The sequence below is a fragment of the Pleurodeles waltl genome, chromosome 6 (assembly GCF_031143425.1).
Source record: "Pleurodeles waltl isolate 20211129_DDA chromosome 6, aPleWal1.hap1.20221129, whole genome shotgun sequence".
NCBI lineage: Eukaryota > Metazoa > Chordata > Amphibia > Caudata > Salamandridae > Pleurodeles > Pleurodeles waltl.
In genome coordinates, this window is record NC_090445.1 from 1,465,914,531 (window position 1) to 1,465,936,424 (window position 21,894).

Below are 21,894 nucleotides of genomic sequence, written 5' to 3' on the forward strand. Positions count from 1 at the left end.
TTGTCTGGGTTCAGCCCCTGGACATGAAACTGTCCTTTGACATGGCTACATTTACTAAAATCATGAACTATGAGGCATACTCGAGAAAATGAATGTCATTGTGATGGCTTCACAAACGTAACAGAAGCTCACTAGCTGTGTGCCTTAACTAGACAAGGGTGGATGCTCCTAAACTTGGGTACCTATGTTTATTAACATCTGAAAACGATTTCAGGATTAAACCACAGTCATACGCCAAACTTTGTACAACTTGTCCAAAATTGTTATAAATCGTCCACCAAATCAAGGATCAACACTGTTGGCCCTGATTACTTATTGGGTTGAACAATATCCCAGAGTGGTGTACAGCTTCGGACGGATATGCCTGGCTCAGAGGTCTCATATTTTCTGGGTGTGAGAATAGCAGACTATTTTCCCAGTCAAAAACTTCAGCCAGTGAAATTGCAGTAGGATTGGGCAGGGGCTGCAGATACAAATGGCACGCAGACCCTGCCGGAGCCCTTCCTATGGCAATGAGGAGCTTGAATGGTTCCAGCCTCCCCTGGTCTCTGAAACTCTAACTCCCCAGTGGTACCCCACTATCATTTATAACATGCAAAGAGCAGGTAGTAAATGAGTGTCTTTATCCAGATGCAAAAGGGATTTTTTTTCAGAATTGGACCTGGTCTGTGTGGTTGTTCCTATTCTGTGCGGATTACCTATTAATTACACTGCAGTTGCGGTATGTTACTGCACAATACCAGTGTTTTCTGATGCAGACTTTGCATCCCTTTAGTACCATGCAGACTGCAGTCTGAGCCTTCGCTGCACCCTCACTGTGTCACTGAGTTCCCTGTTAATAAAAGAGTTCTGAACCCCATTCTTTCACACACCAATGGGTCACTTTAACAGGTTAAAATAATAGCAGCAGTTTGAAAAAGGCAGCAATCTGGGTTGCCTTGAAATGCCCTCACTGCATTTCAAGGCAACTCTGTTGTTCCCTCGCCTAACCTCTGAAAACACTGGTGCAGTGGGGCAGACGTTAAGTAATCTGGGCTCTGTACCAGCAGATGAAAGATACTGATACATAGAGTGATATTATAAATGCTGTTAGAAATGGGGCCTCTAGTTGGCAATGCTGTGTACCCTGTACAAGTAGGGACTCCTCACTCTAGTCAGGGTAAGGGAGTCACACCTAAGATAACCCCTTCTCACCCCCTGTGTAGCTTGGCACGAGCAGTCAGGCTTATCTCAGAGACAATATGTTAATTATTTGTACACACATACATACACAGTAACAGTGAAAACACGACAAAAGTACTTCACGCCACTTTAGAAAAATAGCCAATATTTATCTGAATAAAACAAGACCAAAACGACAAATATCCAACATACACAAGAAAAGATACACATTTTTAAAGATTACATTTCAGTATAGTGCTTAGAAACACAACAGCTCCTACTGCGGGTATCACGACGCTGTTGACTGAGTCATTCCCAACAGTCCGACACCTTTCACAGAGTCGCACAGACCCCCAGGTACAGTTCCTGTAAAAATGATGGAACAAAGATGTGGCGGGGAGGTGAAGCGTCCCTGGAGCTGGTGCGGCGCCGGTTTCCTACTGCTACTGGGGAGGTGAGGAGTTGGTTCCTTTCTGCAAGGCAGGTGAGCAGAGGGGTTGGTTCCTTATGGTTGCAGGGGAGGTGATGCAGTGTAGGTGGCGAAGTGTCAGTTCCTTACGATCTGGCGGGGTTGATGAATCTAGCAGGTCAAGAAGTGCGGCGTCGACTTTGCGGTGACATGATCACACCACAGGGCCACAGGTGCTGCAACGGAGTCAGGTGTCCTGGACGCCGGGGACACGGCACTCAGGACTCACTCTGTGGCAGGACTTCAGAGGTGCTGCAGCGGCGTTGGGCCTGCGGCATCGGTCACAGTCATAGCACTCAGCGGGGACCGCGTCTTCTGGTGCAGGCAGCTACGCAGAGTTGGACAGCGGCACCGGTTACGCAGTCGCTCTGGAGTCCATGCACTTGGTTTCTTCTTGGTTTCACCAGAACTCACTCCCAAGGGCCAAGGAACTGGATTTGGCACCACTTGGCAAGTCAGGACTCTCAGCAAGGAAGCTCAGGTGCTGGCAGATGAAGTCTTTCATGTACCTGAGACTTCACAAAAGGAGGCAAGCTCAGTTCAAGCCCTTGGAGAACCTTGGAAAGCAGGATGTAGAAAGCAAAGTCCAGCCAGCCCATTCACTACCAGGACAGAAGTAGCAGAAGCAGGCCAGCAAAGCAACAGGCAGAGTGGCAGGTCCATTTCAAGCATCCAGCTCTTCTCTCTGGCAGAATGTGCTCAGGCCAGAGGTGGTATGAAGTTGTGGGGTCAGCAGTCCAATACTCAGTCATTACTACCTTAGAAGTATGCAAACTTCAAAGGAAAGTCTTAGTAGTGCACAAGACCCTGCAGCTCCCTGTTCTAGCACCAACCAGGGGGTGGAGACTATTGTGTGAGGACATGCACAGCACTATTCAGGTGCAGATATCATCTCCTCCTACCATTCTAGCCCAGGAAGACCCATCAGGATATTCAGGACAAACCTCAGCTCTCTTTGTGTGACTGTGTAGACTGAATTCACAAACAACCTAACTCTCAGCCTGACCTAGAGTTGTATTCTGAAACCAGGCAGAGGCACAGAATGGTTAAGCAAGAAAATGTCTACTTTCTAAAAGTGGCATTTTCAAACTTACAATCTAAAAAACAACTTTATCACAAGATGTATTTTTAACTTGTGAGTTCAGAGACTATAAACTCCATATCTCTTTCTGCTCCCACTGGAAAATTACACTTAAATGATACTTCAAGGCAATCCCCATGTTAATGTTTTAGGAAAATTGCAATTGAAAAATTGCAATTGATAGTTGTGGTCAATCACAGAGCATCAAGTAGCAACCGGAAAATTAAATAACGACACATAGAACTGGTTGGAACAGCAAGAACCAATGGCCTCACATCATGGGTTACCTTCAGTGCACGGTACGGATTGTACAATCATCTAAGGCAGGAGGACACATCGAGAAGTTGTTTTATCTATGCAAGCATAATGGAGCATTGGAATAATAGTACCTTCAGAGAGCTGTTACGGTATAGACTTTGTTTCAACACCCCAGTGCTTGCCTTTTTGTTTCTTCCATTCACTTTACTAAAATATCCTAACAGTATTATAGCTCTTCTGCCTCATGCTGTCCCAGTCGTTAAATGCCTTTCTCCCTCTTCATATGTAGTGCCAGTAACTCAGGCCTAGACCCAAGAAAGAAGGCCTTTAATGACCTATATAGCCCTCAGCAGTGGACTCAAATGCTATATTTAAACACTGGAATGCTGGGGGCTCCATCGGACAGAATATGGTGGTAAAGGACAATAAGGGCTGGCATACTTTTTGCTCCAGCATTCCATTGTTTGCCTTTGTTTAGTTTAGAACAATCTACCATCAGTGAGTAGAATATCCTAATAGCATGATAGAATTTTTTTGCCTTGTGCTACATCTGTCAATACTGACCTCCTCCACCTTTATGGATGCGTCCCAGCAGTAACAACCAGTGTAGGCTTTAGCAGTGGGTTACAAAGTGATACTGTCATAGAGAGACGTGAGGGGAAAAGACTAAATGCTTGCACTGGACATCCATGTGTAAATCTTGGCCTTGATGCACAGGTTCGACAAATCTTAATGTAAATTATGTATTCGCTAGCCAAAATAATTTGGAAAATTATAAATCTACCTTTTTCCAAACCAATCAAAAATGTGAACAGTAGCCCAGGCAACGTCATACCTAGCCCACTGAGTCCCAGTCCAGCTGATGCCAAGATATCCAGGCCCGGGCACGACAACCCAACAGGGCAAGAAATCGTAGGATTTGCTGTCACTGTAATGCCACTACTTTCAAGTCCCAGGAGGTATTTTCTTGCTTCATACATATTTAGGGCATTTCTTTCCACACTTTTCACAATCACAGACTGAAAAACGAAAAGACAACATTAAGAGGAACGTTTCTGTAATTTCATTAATATTTAATTCTTTAAAAACGCAACGGAATTCTAAAAATATATGCTTACTTGACAAACAATAGAAAATCATAAATCCTACAAAAGAATTATACAGAATAACAATGGCCTGAAAATTAGAACCCAACATGAAGATTATGACTGCACTATATAGCCAAAGCGATAACCTACTATGACAATAAATACACGTTTAGTAAAAAGTTTTTGAAAATGCTAATGCAAAGTACAGGTGACTACAGTAACAGTGTTGTGTGAAGCAGATTAAGAGGATTTGCTGAAAAATACAATAATCCAAAACTTCACAGAAATTGACAGAACTGTGATCCCCATAAACACATCGGCGGCTGCCACAGAACAGGAGTGTTGGGGCAGGACAAGGGCACAAAGGGCGGGGGGAGAGGGGTTACATTTATTTTTATTTTTTAAAACACTTACCTTTGAGGGGAGACGTGTTCACTGTCTTCTTCCTCTTCCTGCTGCATAGGCTCCCAGCCAATCAGGACACTGATATTAGCAGTGTCGTGATTGGTCTGAGCAGCCTTCTGCACCCCTCAGACTAGGAATGGGAGCCTGTGCATCTTCTCTACCCGGGTCTGCTATACAGTGCGGGGAGAGAACATGCAAAGTGTGCATGTATTTTTGGCGGGCCAAACACGGCCGGCCAAAAAGACATGCGTACTTTGAATGTACATAGCCCTCCTTGGGCCAACTCCCTCCATCCGAGCCCCACCATGCCCTACAAGGAAAAAGAAAATGATAATAACGTAATGTACGTTATTATAATTGTATTTTTCCTTTTTTGATAAACCAGTGGGGCGACGCTCCTTCGCCTCCCCTGCATAAACACCGAAATCAGTGCAAAACGCATGAGCACTGACAGTGTCTCTTACCTGTTTGAAAATCCTAAGGCCTTTAAAAGTCATCTTTTCCCTCAGTGATCCAATTCTCCTGTCCCACAACAGCTCTTCACATCCTTTACTTTTATGTGACCTTTTCCTACTTCCAAAGAACTTAGGGCCATATGTACGAACACATTTTCCCATAGACACAGAATGGGTAAAACCCTTTGCTACATCTGGCCCTTAATGAGCTCTTAAATTAACCTTTGTTAAGATTCACTAAAGCTTCTGTGTTATTAGATGGTTGGTTGTATTATTTCTACGGTTGGTTATTGTCAGATAGAGGTTATTCTTCCTGCATCGAGTATTGCAGTTGTGTCAGACACTTCACAACCCGGTATCGCGATCGAGGCTTGAGCTCTCCCAAGGAACCAGAACGAGAGTCCAGCGTATCTTAGGCAGCCTTACTTTTATGAATAGCTAGGTTTGAGTGTGTTGTAAAAGCTACGGACGAACTCTCCAACGCATTTACCGTTTTTCCCACAGCAAGCTGGTATCTGAAATCCTGACATTCATATAGGGAAATGTTCTATTACAGCAGCTTATTGATCTAATATGTCAGATGTTTATTTCAGATCCCTATAGTGATCCAGTATGTCAGATGTCTATTTCATATCCTTACAAATAGATCATTTACTTATTTGCACAGTCTCTGTATTAGAATACAAAATGTAGGCAAAGTAAAAGTGCCCTAGGTAAAGCTGTGCGAAACACAATGGTGTTAGTGCAGATCACTAGAACGCAGACCGAGTGATAGACATGCACAATCAGGCATTAATATGAATTTAGCAGAGATTAAAGTGAGGCACTTACGTGAAAGGTGTGTTTTGGATTCTTTCATGAAAGGGACATGTCTGAAGCCAGTGTTAACCTGATTGGACGCAGACTCAATTTTAGAGGCACATACAGAGAAGGGGTGTTAGAATCAGTGCTGGAAAGTAGGGCGAATCCCAAGGGATCTCGGTTCAGGTGGCTATTTAAGGGTTAGAGCTATTGAATATGTCTTGGTGTCATTTTTCAACACGGGACAAAATTAAGCAGCGACCACACGTTGTCTGACTTTCCGTTTTTCAGACAACACCAACAAGTAGAGGGAGCATTCTTATTTTAACTTCCAGCCAGGCAAAAATAAAGTCCTAATTTAAAGGGCCATTCCCCCCTTCTTTTGTTCATGTATTATCCTGGCTGGGCGTGGTCTGGAGCCTATTACCTAAATGGCAATGCAATGGAAGAAAACAAAGGTACATAACTTTACAAATGCTGTATAGACAATACGACCTAAAGGCAGGTTTTTGACTTTGATAAGCTCCCTATGTAAGAGATGTACATGCACTGCAAGAATGCAAGTTTCATCAGTGTGTATCAGTAATTATACAAATAATTTGAACGCTACCTACAATTTTGTATTTAATTCTTTTACAGTACTACTCATCCAAGTGTAGTGTTGCACAGCGATTTACATCACACACACACACAGGCACAACAAATCATACAAGTCTGTAAATCAGTACCAGAAAAGTTACAAAAGACAATGAAGGGTCTCAGGGGGTAGGAAACAGATACTGTCCAACCTTATAGGCAGTATATGTCAAGTGACTGGTCAGAAGAAACGAATAGTCAAGATCTAAAACATAATGCAGTGATTGTAGTTACCTGTACTATTAAGACTTTATTAATTCCCAAATGAATCATTATTTGTAATCTTAGATTAAGAACATCATGCGGAGAAAACAATAATAGCCTAAACTCATGACTTACAGCTTGCATGCAGCGCCCTGATTCCGGTAAATAGATCACTGTGCTACATTAGAAAGATTATAATGTACGAAACAGAAATAACAAAATTATCTCAGTGTCAAAATTAGTAGCACACTTGCCTCCCAACACAAAAAAGAAATCTGTGATCTGCTTGTTACACAACGTACTTTGCAGGAGGCACATTAACTCGCTCTGTTACTTTTTGAGTCAAAAATGTGACTCGACAAGCACATAACTCTCCCAGAACTGTGTTAACCACTAGGGTTTCTTACCATTATTGTAATCCCTTCAACAATGCTAGGCTCACAATGATCTCTAAAGCAAGCATCTTAACCCTGTAAGTTATTTTAAAATGCAGCCTCTTTTGTGGCCAATTAAGTAAGATAGAACAGATTTACTGTCACATATATCTTTTTGCCAATTTCTTTGCAGCAGATTATTTCTAAATAAATGTATATATTGACAGTCAAAATCTGCTTTCCAAGCTCTGCCTCTAGTGCCTCCACCCCCATTCCTTTTCCACTCCTTGACCCCCAATTTATGAGTTCCCAGAGTAAATGCTAAAGTACAGGTGACTACAGTAACAGTGTTGTGTGAAGCAGATTAAGAGGATTTGCTGAAAAATACAATAATCCAAAACTTCACAGAAATTGACAGAACTGTGATCCCCATAAACACATCGGCGGCTGCCACAGAACAGGAGTGTTGGGGCAGGACAAGGGCACAAAGGGCGGGGGGGAGAGGGGTTACTTTTCCAATTCAAGCACTAATTAGAATGCTTGTGAACAGTCCAGTATAAAGGAGATACAACTTTGTTGCAAACATAATCCACCAAAAGTACCAGGTTTTCAACAAACATGTTAGAGACATGTGTCGCCCGGTTTTGTAGGCCAGGCAAACTGAATTAGATACATAGTATGTTTCAATAAGGAGTCAAAGGAAGACGATCCAGATTGATGCAATGCTGCTGTAGTGCAATGTACTAAGAATTATGTGGTTAGCTGCACTTTGTATCTGCTAGACCTGCAAATTTGTCTCACTGGAAGTTTGTTACAAATGTATTCCCACGTTCAGATCTGCCTAATATTAATGTTTTACTGCAGAACACAATCTCCCTGCACCAATAGCCTTTTGTTTCAGTTGGTGTTTTTGATATGTAAATCTGGGTGTATTTTCCAAAGCAATCTAAGGAATGGGAATTTCAAATGTGGAAGCAGCACAGGTGGGATGCGTACTATCCATAAGGGTAACACCCTTTATTGTCATTATAGGACTTCAGGTATTTTAATATGAACATGTAAATACTGGGTACTTACTTTGCTTGGCTGTTTGGGTTTAGGTTTAATACTTATGAAGACATCTAACTGTTCCATTAGTTGAGTGATAAATTGTGGTTCAATATCAATTTCTTCCTTCATGTCAAACATCAGTACAAGAGGAAGACAGCCCTGGAAAAGTAAGAATAAATGAGAATGCATAACTTATACTCGATTACACGATTAGTATTAGTAAATAAATTGCTAATGATGTGATGTTGAATACAGTTCTTTTCACGTTATTTTCAAGATTCCAGGGAAATTCTTTGCAGAAACGCATCACTTCCTGCACAGACTCTTGAGCCCAAGATGCGATAACCAATACGTCCTGTTGAAATTTAAACACTCTTATTGCCTTATAAAGCAGTTCCAGGAGAATCCAGTATATATATATATATATATATATATATATATATATATATATATATATATATATAAAAATATATCAGTATGGTGGAATTTCATTAACAGCAAATCCTCTGTGAGCATTTTCATTGGTGTTTCTGGATGGGTTCACAAGCAGAAACTGGGAAGCACCCATCTATTGCTTGTTCGAATGAACAAACAATCTCCAGATATTTTTGTACCTGGAAAACCCATGTATATTTGCTCCTTTCAAGGGTTGAAGTGAATGTGACAGCGGTGAAAGGGGGCGGGAACAATCATAAAATAGAAAGATTACTCCATAGGAAATAACATTTTGTCTGATCATTAAATATGCCCACATATGTTGTAAGGGGCTATGCTACTATTACCTCTATTTACACATGCTGAACTAGTCACCTCTTGAATGGCCATCAGCTGAAAAACCTATTTATTCAAGCACTCCTACAAATCTATTATTGTTGATTTACAGGAGTATAGAATTAATTATTTGTGAATTCATAAAAACATGCAATTGTTTGATACATAGTAATCATACAAGAACATGCTTCCAACTTTTTAAAAACATTTTTGAATTTGGCTCCATTGTCCCTTACTACTGTTGTAGTTGGACTCTTGCTCCTAGGCGAGACTACTGGTTTAAGGATGACCGCACTTTTGTTTTTAGACGACTAGGCAAATCCTACAACAAGTTGCAACTGTTGGCCCAACACTTCCGGCTCATAAACAGTACCTCACCAAAATCCAAAACTGTAAAAGGTGGTTTCTGGCAGTTTTTACACATGGATTCTAAAATGTGACATCTCAGGGGAGTTGTGGTGGAATGAAGGAGATGCAGGAAAGTTTTCAATAGGTTTATTAAAACGACTGCAATCTACTGTAAAATGAATGAGCTGCAATGATTAGGATAATGAACAACGCAGAAGAGCAGGATTGTAAAGATGAGTTGTGAATACAAAGACCCCCAACATCTTGTATTAAACATTAAAATGTAAAATCCCTAAAGCCTAGCATGGAGAACCTGATCTTTAGCCTAACGAAAGCTAAAGCTAGGTGTGATAAACTTAATCTGCCAGGTCCAGGAGAAGAACCCTCCAACCCTTGTTACCTTGGAATGAAGTCACTATATCAGACTCCGTGGTGACATGAAGCCTGGGTCTGCTTCAAAGCAACGTGCAGCATAGATGGCGTCAATAACATCTGGTAGGAATCCCTCTGAGATATATTTATACAGATCTTGTAGGATCCCCAACATAGGTATGTTCCCAAACAATAGATAAGGCGGCAGGCTTGTAGCTGCAATTATGTAAACAATTCCCACCAAAAGTACATTATGTTCCTGTCACACAAGTGGGAAAGGGACATGATGTGAATACCTAAGTACATCACTTACTTTTGACACTGATAGGGACACCTTCACAGAGTGGCACTGATGATAAATCAAAACATTGCTCTAACTATAAACAAAGGCAGCCATCTTAAAATAAATAATAAAATAAATAGGCTAAGGCAGAGGAGGATAATCAGGGTAAAAGTCACTGGATGACTGGGAAACAGGCAAGCAAGCCAGAAGGCTCAGCTAAAATCCTGATTCCCATTAAAACTAAGTAGGATCCAATACACAAGAGAAAAAATGTAAAGAAACTTTTTAGAACAATAACATAACTGTGTTTGACTTCAGGAGCACAATGATATTCCACAATTAACAACCTATTCAGGGAGGTTAATATTTTGTTCAGGGAGACATGATGGAGGCACACTATAGATGTTACATATGCATAAAACTATACCTGCTTGTGCAAATAACTTTATATTTTTATATCCTTTTTTCAATGCATACATTTTGAGAGCACTGCATAGAAGTTGTACACTTACCAGTCACGCTAGTTTTCTTTAATCAGTACCACTACAGATTACTGTGCGTGAACTATTGTTTTCAATGTAGATCCTTTTTTTCATCAATTTAAACTCATTTCCTTAAACACTACAACTCTGGGCCCACTTAATGTCATTATTATATTTGCATCAATGATTCAGTGCTGGCAAAAACCTTGCATTTGGTGATTAGCAAAGAAATAGAGATTATGAGAAATTTCTCCAACTTCAATTCGGTTTTCATTTTTGCAAACCTGAGAGAATGCTAAGCAAATTAATACTTCATGAATGATGATGTATAATTGCAAGCACAAAGGATTTTGATCAGACATAGTAAAGTAAGTTGAATAACAAGCTGCCTTCAATCAGTTTGCTTTAAATCCTGGGTTTCAAAGTCTGGTAACCATTCTCAGAAACTAGATTCACCTTTTCAGTTTTATTTTAGTGTTATACATTCATAACTATTAGTATATTCACACAGCAACCAGAATATAAAAGCCTACTGTTCAGGGGCGTGGCTAAGATGGCCGCCGTGTAGGAGCCTTTCTCCCGAGCTCCGCTGCGTACCGCATTGTGAGCTGGCCCGAGGACGTCTACGCCCATCCCTGGCGGGCTTGTGGTGTGCTCCTACGACCTGGGGGGCCTCTGGATCGACCGGTGGGGCCGGATCGACCTGCCGCGGCTGCTGGGCCGTGCATCTGTGCTGTGGGCGAAGGGCAATTTGCCGCCGCGGCCGGCCCGGGTATGGCTGGTAGCCTGAGCAAGCCGAGTGGGTCTGCTCTGGAGCGGGCCACGGTGGCTGCGGTGCGGCTCTGTGGCCATGAGTAGGCAGAAGAGTGGAGAATTACTGAGCTCCCCCCACCCAGTTGGCTGCTAGTATCTGAGGGCCTCGGAGGGAGCCCCAGAGGCGAAGCGGATCGGGCCTTGAAGGAAGTAGGCCCCGGGGCACAGAAGAAGAGTGCTGCGTGAGGAGCCCCGACCCAGGGCCGCCGTAGGGAGGTGAGCGGCGGGGCCCCCACCGAGGTGCGGGCTGGTGCTGTGCCCTTGAGGGACGAGGGCTCCCGCTCCGCCCGCCCAAGGGATATTGCCCCCCCCCCCACTTTTTCTGGAGGTTAGGGGCGTGTGGAAGGCCGACCTGATCACGGGGAGACACCAGGCAGTTGGGCGCGCTTCCCCCGAACAGAGGAGCCACATAGCGGACTGTGGGGTGATGCCAGAGGACTGCTCTTCGGCGGTCGTGTTTTTGGCCCTCCTGGGCCGCTGGGAGTGCTGAGTGGTGGAACAGAGAGGTGAAGCCCCAGATTCTTGATCGTTTAGGGGCCTGCAGGTTCCTCTGGGGCTGTGTGGCTGCAATGAGTGGTGGAGTTGTAGGAGCTGTAGCCTAGAGGTGCGGAGGGGACCACTCCCAGCCTGCTGAAATTGGTGATGGCATCCCAGAGGCACAGCAAGAAAGAGGGCTCTCTGAGGGACCTCTTCGCCAAGAAGACGCCCTCTCTGGAAGAGGATGGGGTCACCGGGGAACAGGGAGAACGCATGGAAGGTGAGGTGCCCCTGACCAGGTCCTTCATGGAACAGTTATTGGGGGCCCTGCGCAGGGACTTTGCCACCTTGAAGCAAGAAATAGCGGCGGAGGTCAAAGAATTGAAACGTGAGGTCGTTGAGTTGGGGCAACGAGTGAACACGCTGGAGCAGTCCCAAGACCACCAGGGAAGAAGAAGTGGACTGCCATAGGTGGGAGCTCCTCATCTTGCAAGATAAGAATCTAGTACGGCAATACCAGCTTGAGGATTTGGAAAACAGATCGAGGTGTTCCAACATTCGAATTAAGGGTGTGGAACGTCTTTTTAGACATGTAGCACCAGACCTTAAGGACCATACCCTGGTGCTTGATAGGACACATAGGGTGGGCCGCCCGGCCTCCTCACCGGGCCAGGCACAGGACATACTAACGTGCCTGCACCATTACAAGCAGTGGGAGATCATCATGATGGCGGCACAAGACCACCCGGTTATTGACTTTGAGGGGTTTCGTGTTGATCTATTCCAAGATCTGGCAATGCAGATGCTGCAGCGCCACAGAGCATTTAAACCGGTGACGGACTTCCTGAGAGACAATGGCATCAAATACAAATGGGGCCACCCTTTCCGTCTCCAATTTGTCTGGTGGAATGAGACCCGAATTGTTCGCATGGGGAGGAGGCTCAGGCGCTGGAGGGTATGCCGCCCCACGTTGGGGCTGGATTCTCGTCACCGGGGGCCCAGGAGAGGCACCCACAGGCCGGCTAAGGACCAACCAAAACACCAGGCGTTTTAAATAGGCAAAACCCTCCACGGCTGAGAGCCAAAAGGAGAGAGCGACGTTGTTTCGATGTCTTCGCAGCCAAGATAGCATCTCTGATGTGGACTTGGACCAGTGAGGGCCCCCCCAGGCTCTTTCAGCACCCCAATGTGGATGCAGACTTGCTGGATGATCAACAATAGTCCTTGGACCGGTGCATGAGTGGTGACAATTGCATACAGTATGTGATCGCCTTACAGTGGCATGTGGATCGGATTCCCCCTCTACTTGTTCAACATTGGTTCCCAGGCGGGGAACGATGCTCCAGTTTGTTCCTTTCCTTCTGTTCGTTTATTCTTCTCTTCTTTCCTACTTTTCTGTCCTGATGTTGGTGGGACGTCCCCTTTTCTAATACCCGACAGAGGGACACATAGAGGGGTCCTATTGGGGTGGGCGGTGGGATTTCACCAGATCACTAGCGGGAGCCCTCATTCTTAACATGACAACTATTCTTAACCTCAATGTAAGGGGTCTTAATGCAGCTGTAAAACGACAGGCATTACTGATTCAGCTTAGGGAGGCACGGGCAGACCTTTGCCTCTTAAAGAAACCCATTTGATACGAGCGACTGGAGGAGATTGAGGTCACAGTGGTTTGACAGACAATTCCACTCCTCGGGTCCAGGGAGGCGGGCGGGAGTTGCAATCTTGTTAGCCATGCCTCGACGACTCCTGACAGACGGTGAGGCGCTGGATGGTGACATCACCATAGCAGAAGTATTGGCAGCTATACAGCGACTCCCGGCTGGGAAAGCGCCTGGGGCTGATGGCTTTAGTGCGAAGTTCTACAAATCCTTCGGTTCCATGTTGGTGCCGGTCCTGGCCCGATTGTATATTGTATTGGGTCCTGCTGTTCCATTTTGCCCTTTGATGCAGCTGGGGATTGTTACAGTAATCCCTAAACCAGGGAAGGATCCAACCATCTGCGCTTCGTATCGCCCCATTACGTTGTTGAATGTGGATGCCAAGCTCTTTACAGGTATTCTGGCCCACAGATTGAAACCGTACATGCAGGGTCTGATCGACCCAGACCAAACTGGCTTTATTCCCGAGCGCTCGTGTAGTGATAACACCAAAAGGTTATGTCACTTACTGGACAAAGTTCAGCGAGCCCACGTTCCAGCACTTCTTCTCTCTATCGATGCCGAAAAGGACTTTGATAGGGTCCATTGGCGATACCTACATAAGGTTCTGTAGCATGCCGGGCTAGGCCCTAGATTCTGTGACTGGGTACATTGTTCGTATGATAAGCAGAGAGGTATGGTGTTGGTGAATAGTAGGCTGTCGCGGCAGTTTCCTATTTCTAGAAGTACGCGCAAGGGTTGCCCCCTCTCACCCCTATTATTTGCTCTCTACATGGAGCCTTTTGCTGAACAGATACGTATCAACCCAGACATAGCAGGTATTCCGATGGGAGGCAGGTCACATAAGTTGACTGTATGCGGATGACTTGCTCCTCCAGGTTTCACAGCCTCAATCCTCTCTGGTGGGGATAATGTCGGCACTGATTTCGGGCTTTAAGACGAACCTCGCTAAATCGTCGGTTCTAAACCTGTCTGTCCCGGAGGTGGAGAGGGGCGCCCTGGAGACCGGCCTCCTGTTCTCTAGGGCCACTCAGGACATTACATACCTTGACTTGTGAATCCACCCCACACACAACGCAAAAAGTATCAAGTAATTATACAAGGATGCTGGACTCCGCTCACATCGCATTGGCGAGGTGGAGGGCATTCGGCCTCTCGTGGCTGGGACGGGTTGCGGCGGTTAAAATTACTCTCTTGCCTAGCATACTCTACCTTATGCAAACTTTGCCGTTGCGACCACCACCTCATCTCCTAGACAAACTGCAGGCCCTTATGTGGAAATTCATCTGGAATGGAAAGAGGGCCAGAATGTCCCAGGCCCATCTACCACTGGTGGAGGGCAGCTTGGGTATTCCACTCTTGTTGAGCTATTACTATGCTGCCCAACTGCGGTATTTGGTGGAGTGGACCCAGCCGCAAACAGAAAAATATTGGTGCTTTATTGACCAAGACGTTGCGGTTGTGCACATACGGAAAGTGCCATGGCTCCCAAGGAGACGCTGCCCACCTGGGGTGCATGAATCTCCAGTCTTGCGGGCCACACAAATCCTGGGACAGAATACAGACGGCAAAAGGGTTGTCCACCCCCATCACTCCCCAGATGCCGCTCATTGGTAATCCCGACTTCCCCCCTGCAATTGGGGACCCAGCGTACCTACCGTGGCAGGAGGCACAGTGTAAAAGAATAGGAGATCTCTTTGATTAAAATGGGATCATGACTTTTAATAGGCTAAAGGCGGTATGTGATCTGCCAGATGGTGCCTCCTGGCAGTAGCAGGCGGTCCATCACTGGGTAACATCTCCTGCAATACGATCCGATTCGAGTAGACCCCTGACCTGATTTCAGCAGTGGCTCCTAACAAGGGACACCGACAAACTTCTTCTGTCTGATATCTACGCGTTCTTGATCACACCGCTTCGACTTCTAGATACCCCAGCTAAGCGTAGGTGGGAATCCGAATGTGGACACGTTTTTACTGACCGTGAATGGAGAGATGTCCTTCATAGGGCACAGGTGACGGCTACAAAGAAATGTTTTTGAAAGTAGCCCACTACATGTATCACACTCCTGCCAGACTGGCTCAATGGTGAGGGCGGGGCGACGGTAGATGCTGGCGCAATTGCGGGGGAGAGGTTACACTCACGCACTTGCTGTGGTCAAGTCCGAGGATCGCTTCCCTTTGGGAGCTGATCCTGCAGGCAATAGACGATATCTACGACACTAGCATGCCACAGTTTCGTAGCTACATTCTGCTGGGCCTCCCTAACTCCCTGACGTACCCGCTCCGCTCTCCTAGCCTAGGCCTTCGGGGCTGAGAAGCAGCTCCTGTTGGCCCGGTGGGGCTCAGAGAGTATCCCTACTCACATGGACTGGCTACACAAAATGTGGGCTTTACTGGGTATGGAAAAGTTGACAGCGGCGGCGACTGGTACACTGCCCCTCTTTGATAAAACATGGGCCCCGGCTATTAGATACTTGTCAGCGGACTTCCAGGAGCTGTACTGTCCTTTCTGTCTCCACATACTGCGGCTGACCAGAACGGCTGACCTCTAAAACTGAATGGTGGACCCACTGCTGCTTCCCATGTGGGCAGATTACGACTACTCTGGTGAGCCCTTTTGGTCGAAGACATTAGCTCATTGTTTCGGGTGTCCTGCCTTCCCCCTCTATGCCTCCTCCTCTTCTTCTTTCCTGCTGTTTCTTCCCCACCGGCCTGTGGTTGTAGGTGGGTGATGTTGTTATATCTTTAAAATCAATAAAAGAGATCTTAAACCATAGAAGCCTACTGTTCCAATGCAATAGTCACTGACTAGAATAAATGACATAATATCATTTTATATCTTAGCAGAGTAAATCAATGAATAAGCCATATTAAAACCGAACAATTTAATTTTTTAACAAGGTAAGATGCACACCCCAAAAAAGTGCAGGGTGGATTTAATTAAGTGGAAATAACAGATTTTCCTTCTCACACCCGAGTTCTGCAGGGACTGCCTGTCCCAGGATCCACTGTGCCCGCTGGGGGCTGGCTGATTCATAGCACAGGTGCTCATAAGCGCGCTGCGGTCCCGAGGAGCGAGTTCCTGCTCGCACCCAAGTTCTGCAGGGACTTCCTGTCCCAGGATCCACTGTGCCCGCTGGGGGCTGGCTGATTCATCGTGCGGGTGCTCATAAGCGCGCAGCGGTCCAGAGGAGCGATTTCCTTCTTGCACCCGAGTTCTGCAGGGACTCCCTGTCCCAGGATGCACTGTGCCCGCTGGGAGCTGGCTGATTCATCGCACGGGTGCTCATAAGTGCACTGTGGTCCGGAGGAGCGATTTCCTTCTCGCACCCGAGTTCTGCAGGGACTCCCTGTCCCAGGATCCACTGTGCCCGTTGGGGGCTGGCTGATTCATCGCGCGGGCGCTCATAAGTGTGCCGCGGTGCCTGTGACGTCCCCGGGCAAAGCGCGTCAGAGACCGACAGGAGGCCGGGCTGGGCAACCCCTCGTGGTCTCGAGGTAGGAGTCTCTTCACTGATATATTTGTTTTAATAGATACATCGTTGCAGTGTCCTGCTATAATGGGGAAGCGTAAAGCTAGGAGCAATCCGCAAGGGGGCATTACCCAGACCAAAATTCCTAAACTACATCAAGTTCCTCACTCTTCATCCAATTGTGTGACGATGAAATTGACAACTTAATTGAGGAAGTAGAGACATTGTTGTCAAAGAAAGACAAAGACCCCCAGAAGCGATTGAAAAATGTCTCTCACATCCTTCTTCAAATCTCGTGACCAGAGAAATAACCCTGCTAGCGTTACCCATATGGTTACCATAAGGTCCTCGCTCCCCCTCGTAGAGGGATTAAATGCAAGCACTAGGGATCCATGTGGAGGCCAGACAGGAACAGAAAAAACTCTACCAGGAAATGTTATTATACATGACATTCCCTGTTCCAATCGCTTTTCCCCTTTGGAGTCGCAGGGCCATTTGGAAGAACTGGGCCACTCTAGTGCACAATCCATAAGTCACCATCCTATCACACCTTGCCCCCAGGAGGACCTGAGGGATCTTGTTATAGAGCTAAAGGAAGAAGTAAAAGACCTAAAGTCATCTCTAGCGGAGGTTTTGTCTCTACTTCGTTCCAAAAGTATTTTTAGGGAACCTTCTACTACAAACAAGATTGAAAGAAGCGCTAACATTGGTCCTCAGAACGAACCTGCTTCCAGGACAAAGTCTTTACCCGGTGTACGTAGTATTTCTGACCGGGCGATCATAGCCCCTCCGTCTGGTTCGAACGGCCTTCTTAGCATAAAAATTGATTCTGGAGTTTCATCCTCCTCCCGATTATATGCAGTTCATGTAAGGGAACAGTTATCTGCTCAAGCCCTATATCATTCCAGGGGTCATGGGTATCCAGTCCTCATGTGTAGGGTTCCATCCCTAGCCTCAAATGCCCAGGAAGACAGGGCATCTCTTATAAATAAGGTCACACATTGGATTCGGCATACCAGACAATGTGGCTCCGTTATACACTCAGACATATTGTCTGCCCAGCGTTATTCGGAGGTTGAGGGCCACTTGGATACAATAAAGTTAGTGCTATCTACCCTAGAGTTTGTAAGACGGACTCTCCTCTGATTGGGATAATAGGGGGTCCCCCTGTATCACAACCCCACGAGTAGAAGGGGCGTTGGATCGAGAGTTTTCATCTTTTGAGATGGAGGGATCCCCTCTGGTTGCTTTAGATATCACATCGGCCAACTTTCCCCACAGAAATTCCAATGGCAGCCCGCACACCCGGACTCCTTTAAAGAAGACTATTCCAACTCAGGAGTCTTTAATTCCAAAAATGTTGTCATGGAATTTGGCTGGAATTCGCAATAAACTAGTTGATCCAGTTTGGGTGGAGTTCATTGACCAATTTGATATATGTTTTTTTAAGGAAACTTGGCTGACTACCAACGCTTTTAGGCAAGGGTTTAATTCTTATTGCAAAGAAGCTAGACCATCACTGGCGGGAAGAGCAGCTGGGGGGTTGGTGATATGGGTAAGGAATTCAGTCTTGGGAAAGATCAGAGAAATTCCAGTGGACTCAGGGGGCATATTGGCTTTATCTATCCAACAAAAGCATGATCTTTCCGTGCTGTGTGCTAATGTCTATAATAGACCAGGCCCATCGAACCAATTGTCAAAAACTTTACAGGTGCTGAATGCTTTGGTGTCAGATTATATAACATCGCACTTTATCCTTGTTGCTGGGGATTTAAATGTGACGCTAGAGCCAAATTGTGTATTCTCTGAGGTAAAGCAGTTAGAAGATCTATCATGGAATATCCCCCCTTTTTCTTCTCTGAAGAAACAGATCAAACCTAGAGCAAGGGCGCTTCAGATAATAGATTTTATGATAATGCATGGTCTTCGCCCAGGGAATGGGCACTTTCCCTTGGACATCCCTGCTAAACCTACATTGTTTAGAAGGTTTTATAGTAGTACATTGGATTATGTGATAGTAGACGTAAGGATTTGGAACTTTATCCAAGATATCTGTGTAGGGAATCAGTATAATAGCGATCCTGCTACAATCCTAGTTACTTATGATGGTCTTACTGCCAAAAGAAGAGCTGTGCAACCTAGCAAGGGAATTCCTCTACCTTTAATAGTTGCCCCTAATAAGCGTGTCCTGAAATGGGAACGTTTCAAAAACACGAGAAACTTATGGAGGACAATGTATGACATAGTTTCAAACCATCAATTAGTAGAAGACCCTTGCCCATATTCCCCAAACAAGGTTATGTGTTTGCACATGGACCTCTTCTCTACATTGAGGGACCTTTTTCTTAGAACTGTTAAAGAACCCAAACGACCACTGGCAGACCACTGTCATAGGTGGTTTGGCAAAGCGTGCAGGGAGTCCAAGAGCGATCTGATCAAGGCAATTAAATCTAACGATAGATCCTTGATAACTAGCGCTAGACGTAAGTATGCTCTAACAATAAAGACCTGTAAAAACAATTGGGAAGCAGAGTCTTGGCAGGATCTGTTGGCAGCAGACAAGGAAAAGCAACCGAAACGCTTTTGGTCCCTGATGGCTTCAAATGGGCGAAACCAAAACTTTAGAACAGATTGTCATATTCCATCAGAAGATTGGGTGGCCCATTTCACGAAATTATATGAGGTTGAAGCTGCTGATAGCGTGGCCCCCTGAATAGATCTCTCCCCTAATGATAGGCTTATTTCGTTCACATTGAACGAATCTGAAATGGCCATTATGGCCCAAAACCCAGGAAAAGCTCCTGGCTTAGACGGCATACCGGCCGATTTATATAGATCTGATATAGACATATGGGGTACATATGTCAACAATGTATCAAATGCCGTCTTGGCCAGTGGAATTTACCCTTGTTCCTGGTGTGGCGCAATTATTGTACCCATCCACAAAAAGGAGAGCAGAGCCGTACTGGCGAATTATAGTCCCATTAGTCTCTTGGATAACATCCAAAAAATAGTTTGCTCCTGATAAGGATTAAGGAATGGTTGGGCGAGTCCCAAGTCCTCAGTGATCTTCAAGCAGGATTTAGACAGAAAATTTGCACAATAGATCAGATATTCAGGTTTCTTACGATTAAATGGAAGTCTGTGGACCTGGATGGAGGGAACCTCCTCGTGGCATTTGTGGACCTCAAATCAGCATTTGACTTGGTCCCGCGCTATAAGCTGTGGGAGGTATTGGATGGAGTTGGATTTCCGAGTTCCTTATTAAATATGATCAAAAACTTATATACCGAGAGCTAACAAGATGGGGAGCAAATGGGGAGGTGACAAGCGAAAAAAAAAAAAAAAAAAAACTTTATTTTGCTTTTTACAAAACAGATAACACAAGCAACGACTCCAAAAAAGGAGACCATATTAAAATATATCTTACTTTCAGGTTCTAACTTTACTCTCTTAATATAAACTATTTCTATTAACTCCTTGAGTGCCTCAAATTAGCAGTATAGGGCCACCCTAGTCTGATTACATGTATTTAAGTTATGTGTGTGTAGTGCTGGAGAATTTATTCTACAAACAAATAGCTGATGTGGCGGTCTTCTCTCAGAAAATGCTGACAGGCCTCTTTACGCAACTGGCTCACTCCTAAACCAGTAAAATGCCTAATCTGGCCTTAAACCATTTTCACAGACCCTGCGGTACTTACATAGCTTATTTTTGTAAAGTGTATGTATTTTGTGCCAAAATGCCTAGAAAAGGAATTTATTCAGCTCATAGTTTTGGAGATCCCAGATGTCAAATATTATACTTATCCTACCAAAATTGATCACAGTTTAATTCTCTCGGCAGGGACAACAATTTATCTTATAAATATGGTCTGTGACCATCAGTGGTGACCAAATACTTGATAAGATCCCTTGCAGAGAAATTCACATTTTCTGGATTTGGGGCTGCCACAACAAAAACAATTCTCCTTCTTGCTTGACAGAATTGGGCCACAGAAATTTTAACAGATTAAACCACAAAGAAAGTGTCAAAATAAATCTGATGACCATCCACTGAGCATTGTCTATTGGAAGACCCTTTCTCTCCCAATCAAATCTAGCCCTGGACATAGTTCACTGTTTCCGACTCTGAGGAATTCCATGGAAGTGAATAAAAACTCTGCGGAATTCAGTGGAGGGGGACTTTTGTGACCCGTGGAGCCCTGAATGTGCCAAATCTCGGAAGCTCCAGGCAGGCCAGTGCATACCAGGCCCGGCAGCTTTCGCTGAGAAAGCTGCTAGGCCAGGTGTACACGGGGCTGTCCGGTGCACAAGAGACCTGAAACGGCAGCTTTGAATTCAGGCCAGGGACGTAGGAAGCGAAGCCTGCCATTTCAGTCCTTGTTTGTGCACCAGTGTGCACCAATGACAAACGAAAGAGACAAGGACTTATCTGGGTCTTCCAAGGGGTCCTTCTCTCCTCGTCGTCTGACAGCGATGAGTCCACAGTGGCTGTCTCCCTCTGGCCTCTGCTCCCGGGCTCCAGTGCACTATGCAGCCCACTTATGGGCTGCACAGCACAAGTGCAGACTATCTGTGCTTGTGCTGTGCAGCCTATAACTGGGGTGCAGCGGCATCCAGAGAGCTCCACTCTGCCAAAACCTCAGTTGGCTCCGCCAGAAAAGCTCCCAGCCCACCGCTACTCAGAACTTTAAATTTAAATTAAAAGCTCATCTCAAGGTCTGTGTAGATGCTGGAGTTCTTGTGAAGGTCAGAACATTTTACTTGAAGTAGTTCTCAACTGTTGCACGAGATATAATGACATGTCCCCCAACACACACCTCCCACAGTTAATCAAAATAAGATGATTACTAAAGAAAAACTGAAAGAAACAAATGTTATTCTGTGGAGTTGCCTTAAGTGTGAGCAAGGAGTGTTTTAAATGTGCATTTTAAAGAACCATTTACTTATTTAAGACATTCTGTACAAGGTGCTAAAGTACTCTGTAATTGTTCCTTCTATCAAAATTGAGGAGAAAGATTAAAACATAAAAAAGCCAACAACATGAAATCAGCGAGCTATGTAAACAAATGCAACACTTATGAAATTCCTATTATAAAGCAGACATTTGCGTTGTTTAGCAGAAGATTTGTTTTAAAAAGGTGCATGGGAAATAGAAACAAGTGACAAAGATTAATCACCTTTATCAGAGAAAGACATACGATGTTCCTCAAAGCATTTTTAACCTG

The 21,894-nt window shown here is 45.0% G+C and overlaps 1 protein-coding gene across 2 annotated transcripts in view; it reads right to left on the minus strand.

Annotated features, from left to right (window-relative positions):
* The window catches only part of BICC1 (BicC family RNA binding protein 1), an 821,381-nt gene that overhangs the window by 117,439 nt on the left and 682,048 nt on the right, over positions 1-21,894 (minus strand). For both annotated transcript variants that reach the window (XM_069240970.1, XM_069240969.1), the window contains 2 exons: positions 8,010-8,141; positions 3,805-3,988 (listed from right to left, as the gene is read on the minus strand). In XM_069240970.1, coding sequence (XP_069097071.1) covers positions 3,805-3,988; positions 8,010-8,141 — 316 coding nt within the window. The remainder of the gene's footprint in view (positions 1-3,804; positions 3,989-8,009; positions 8,142-21,894) is intronic.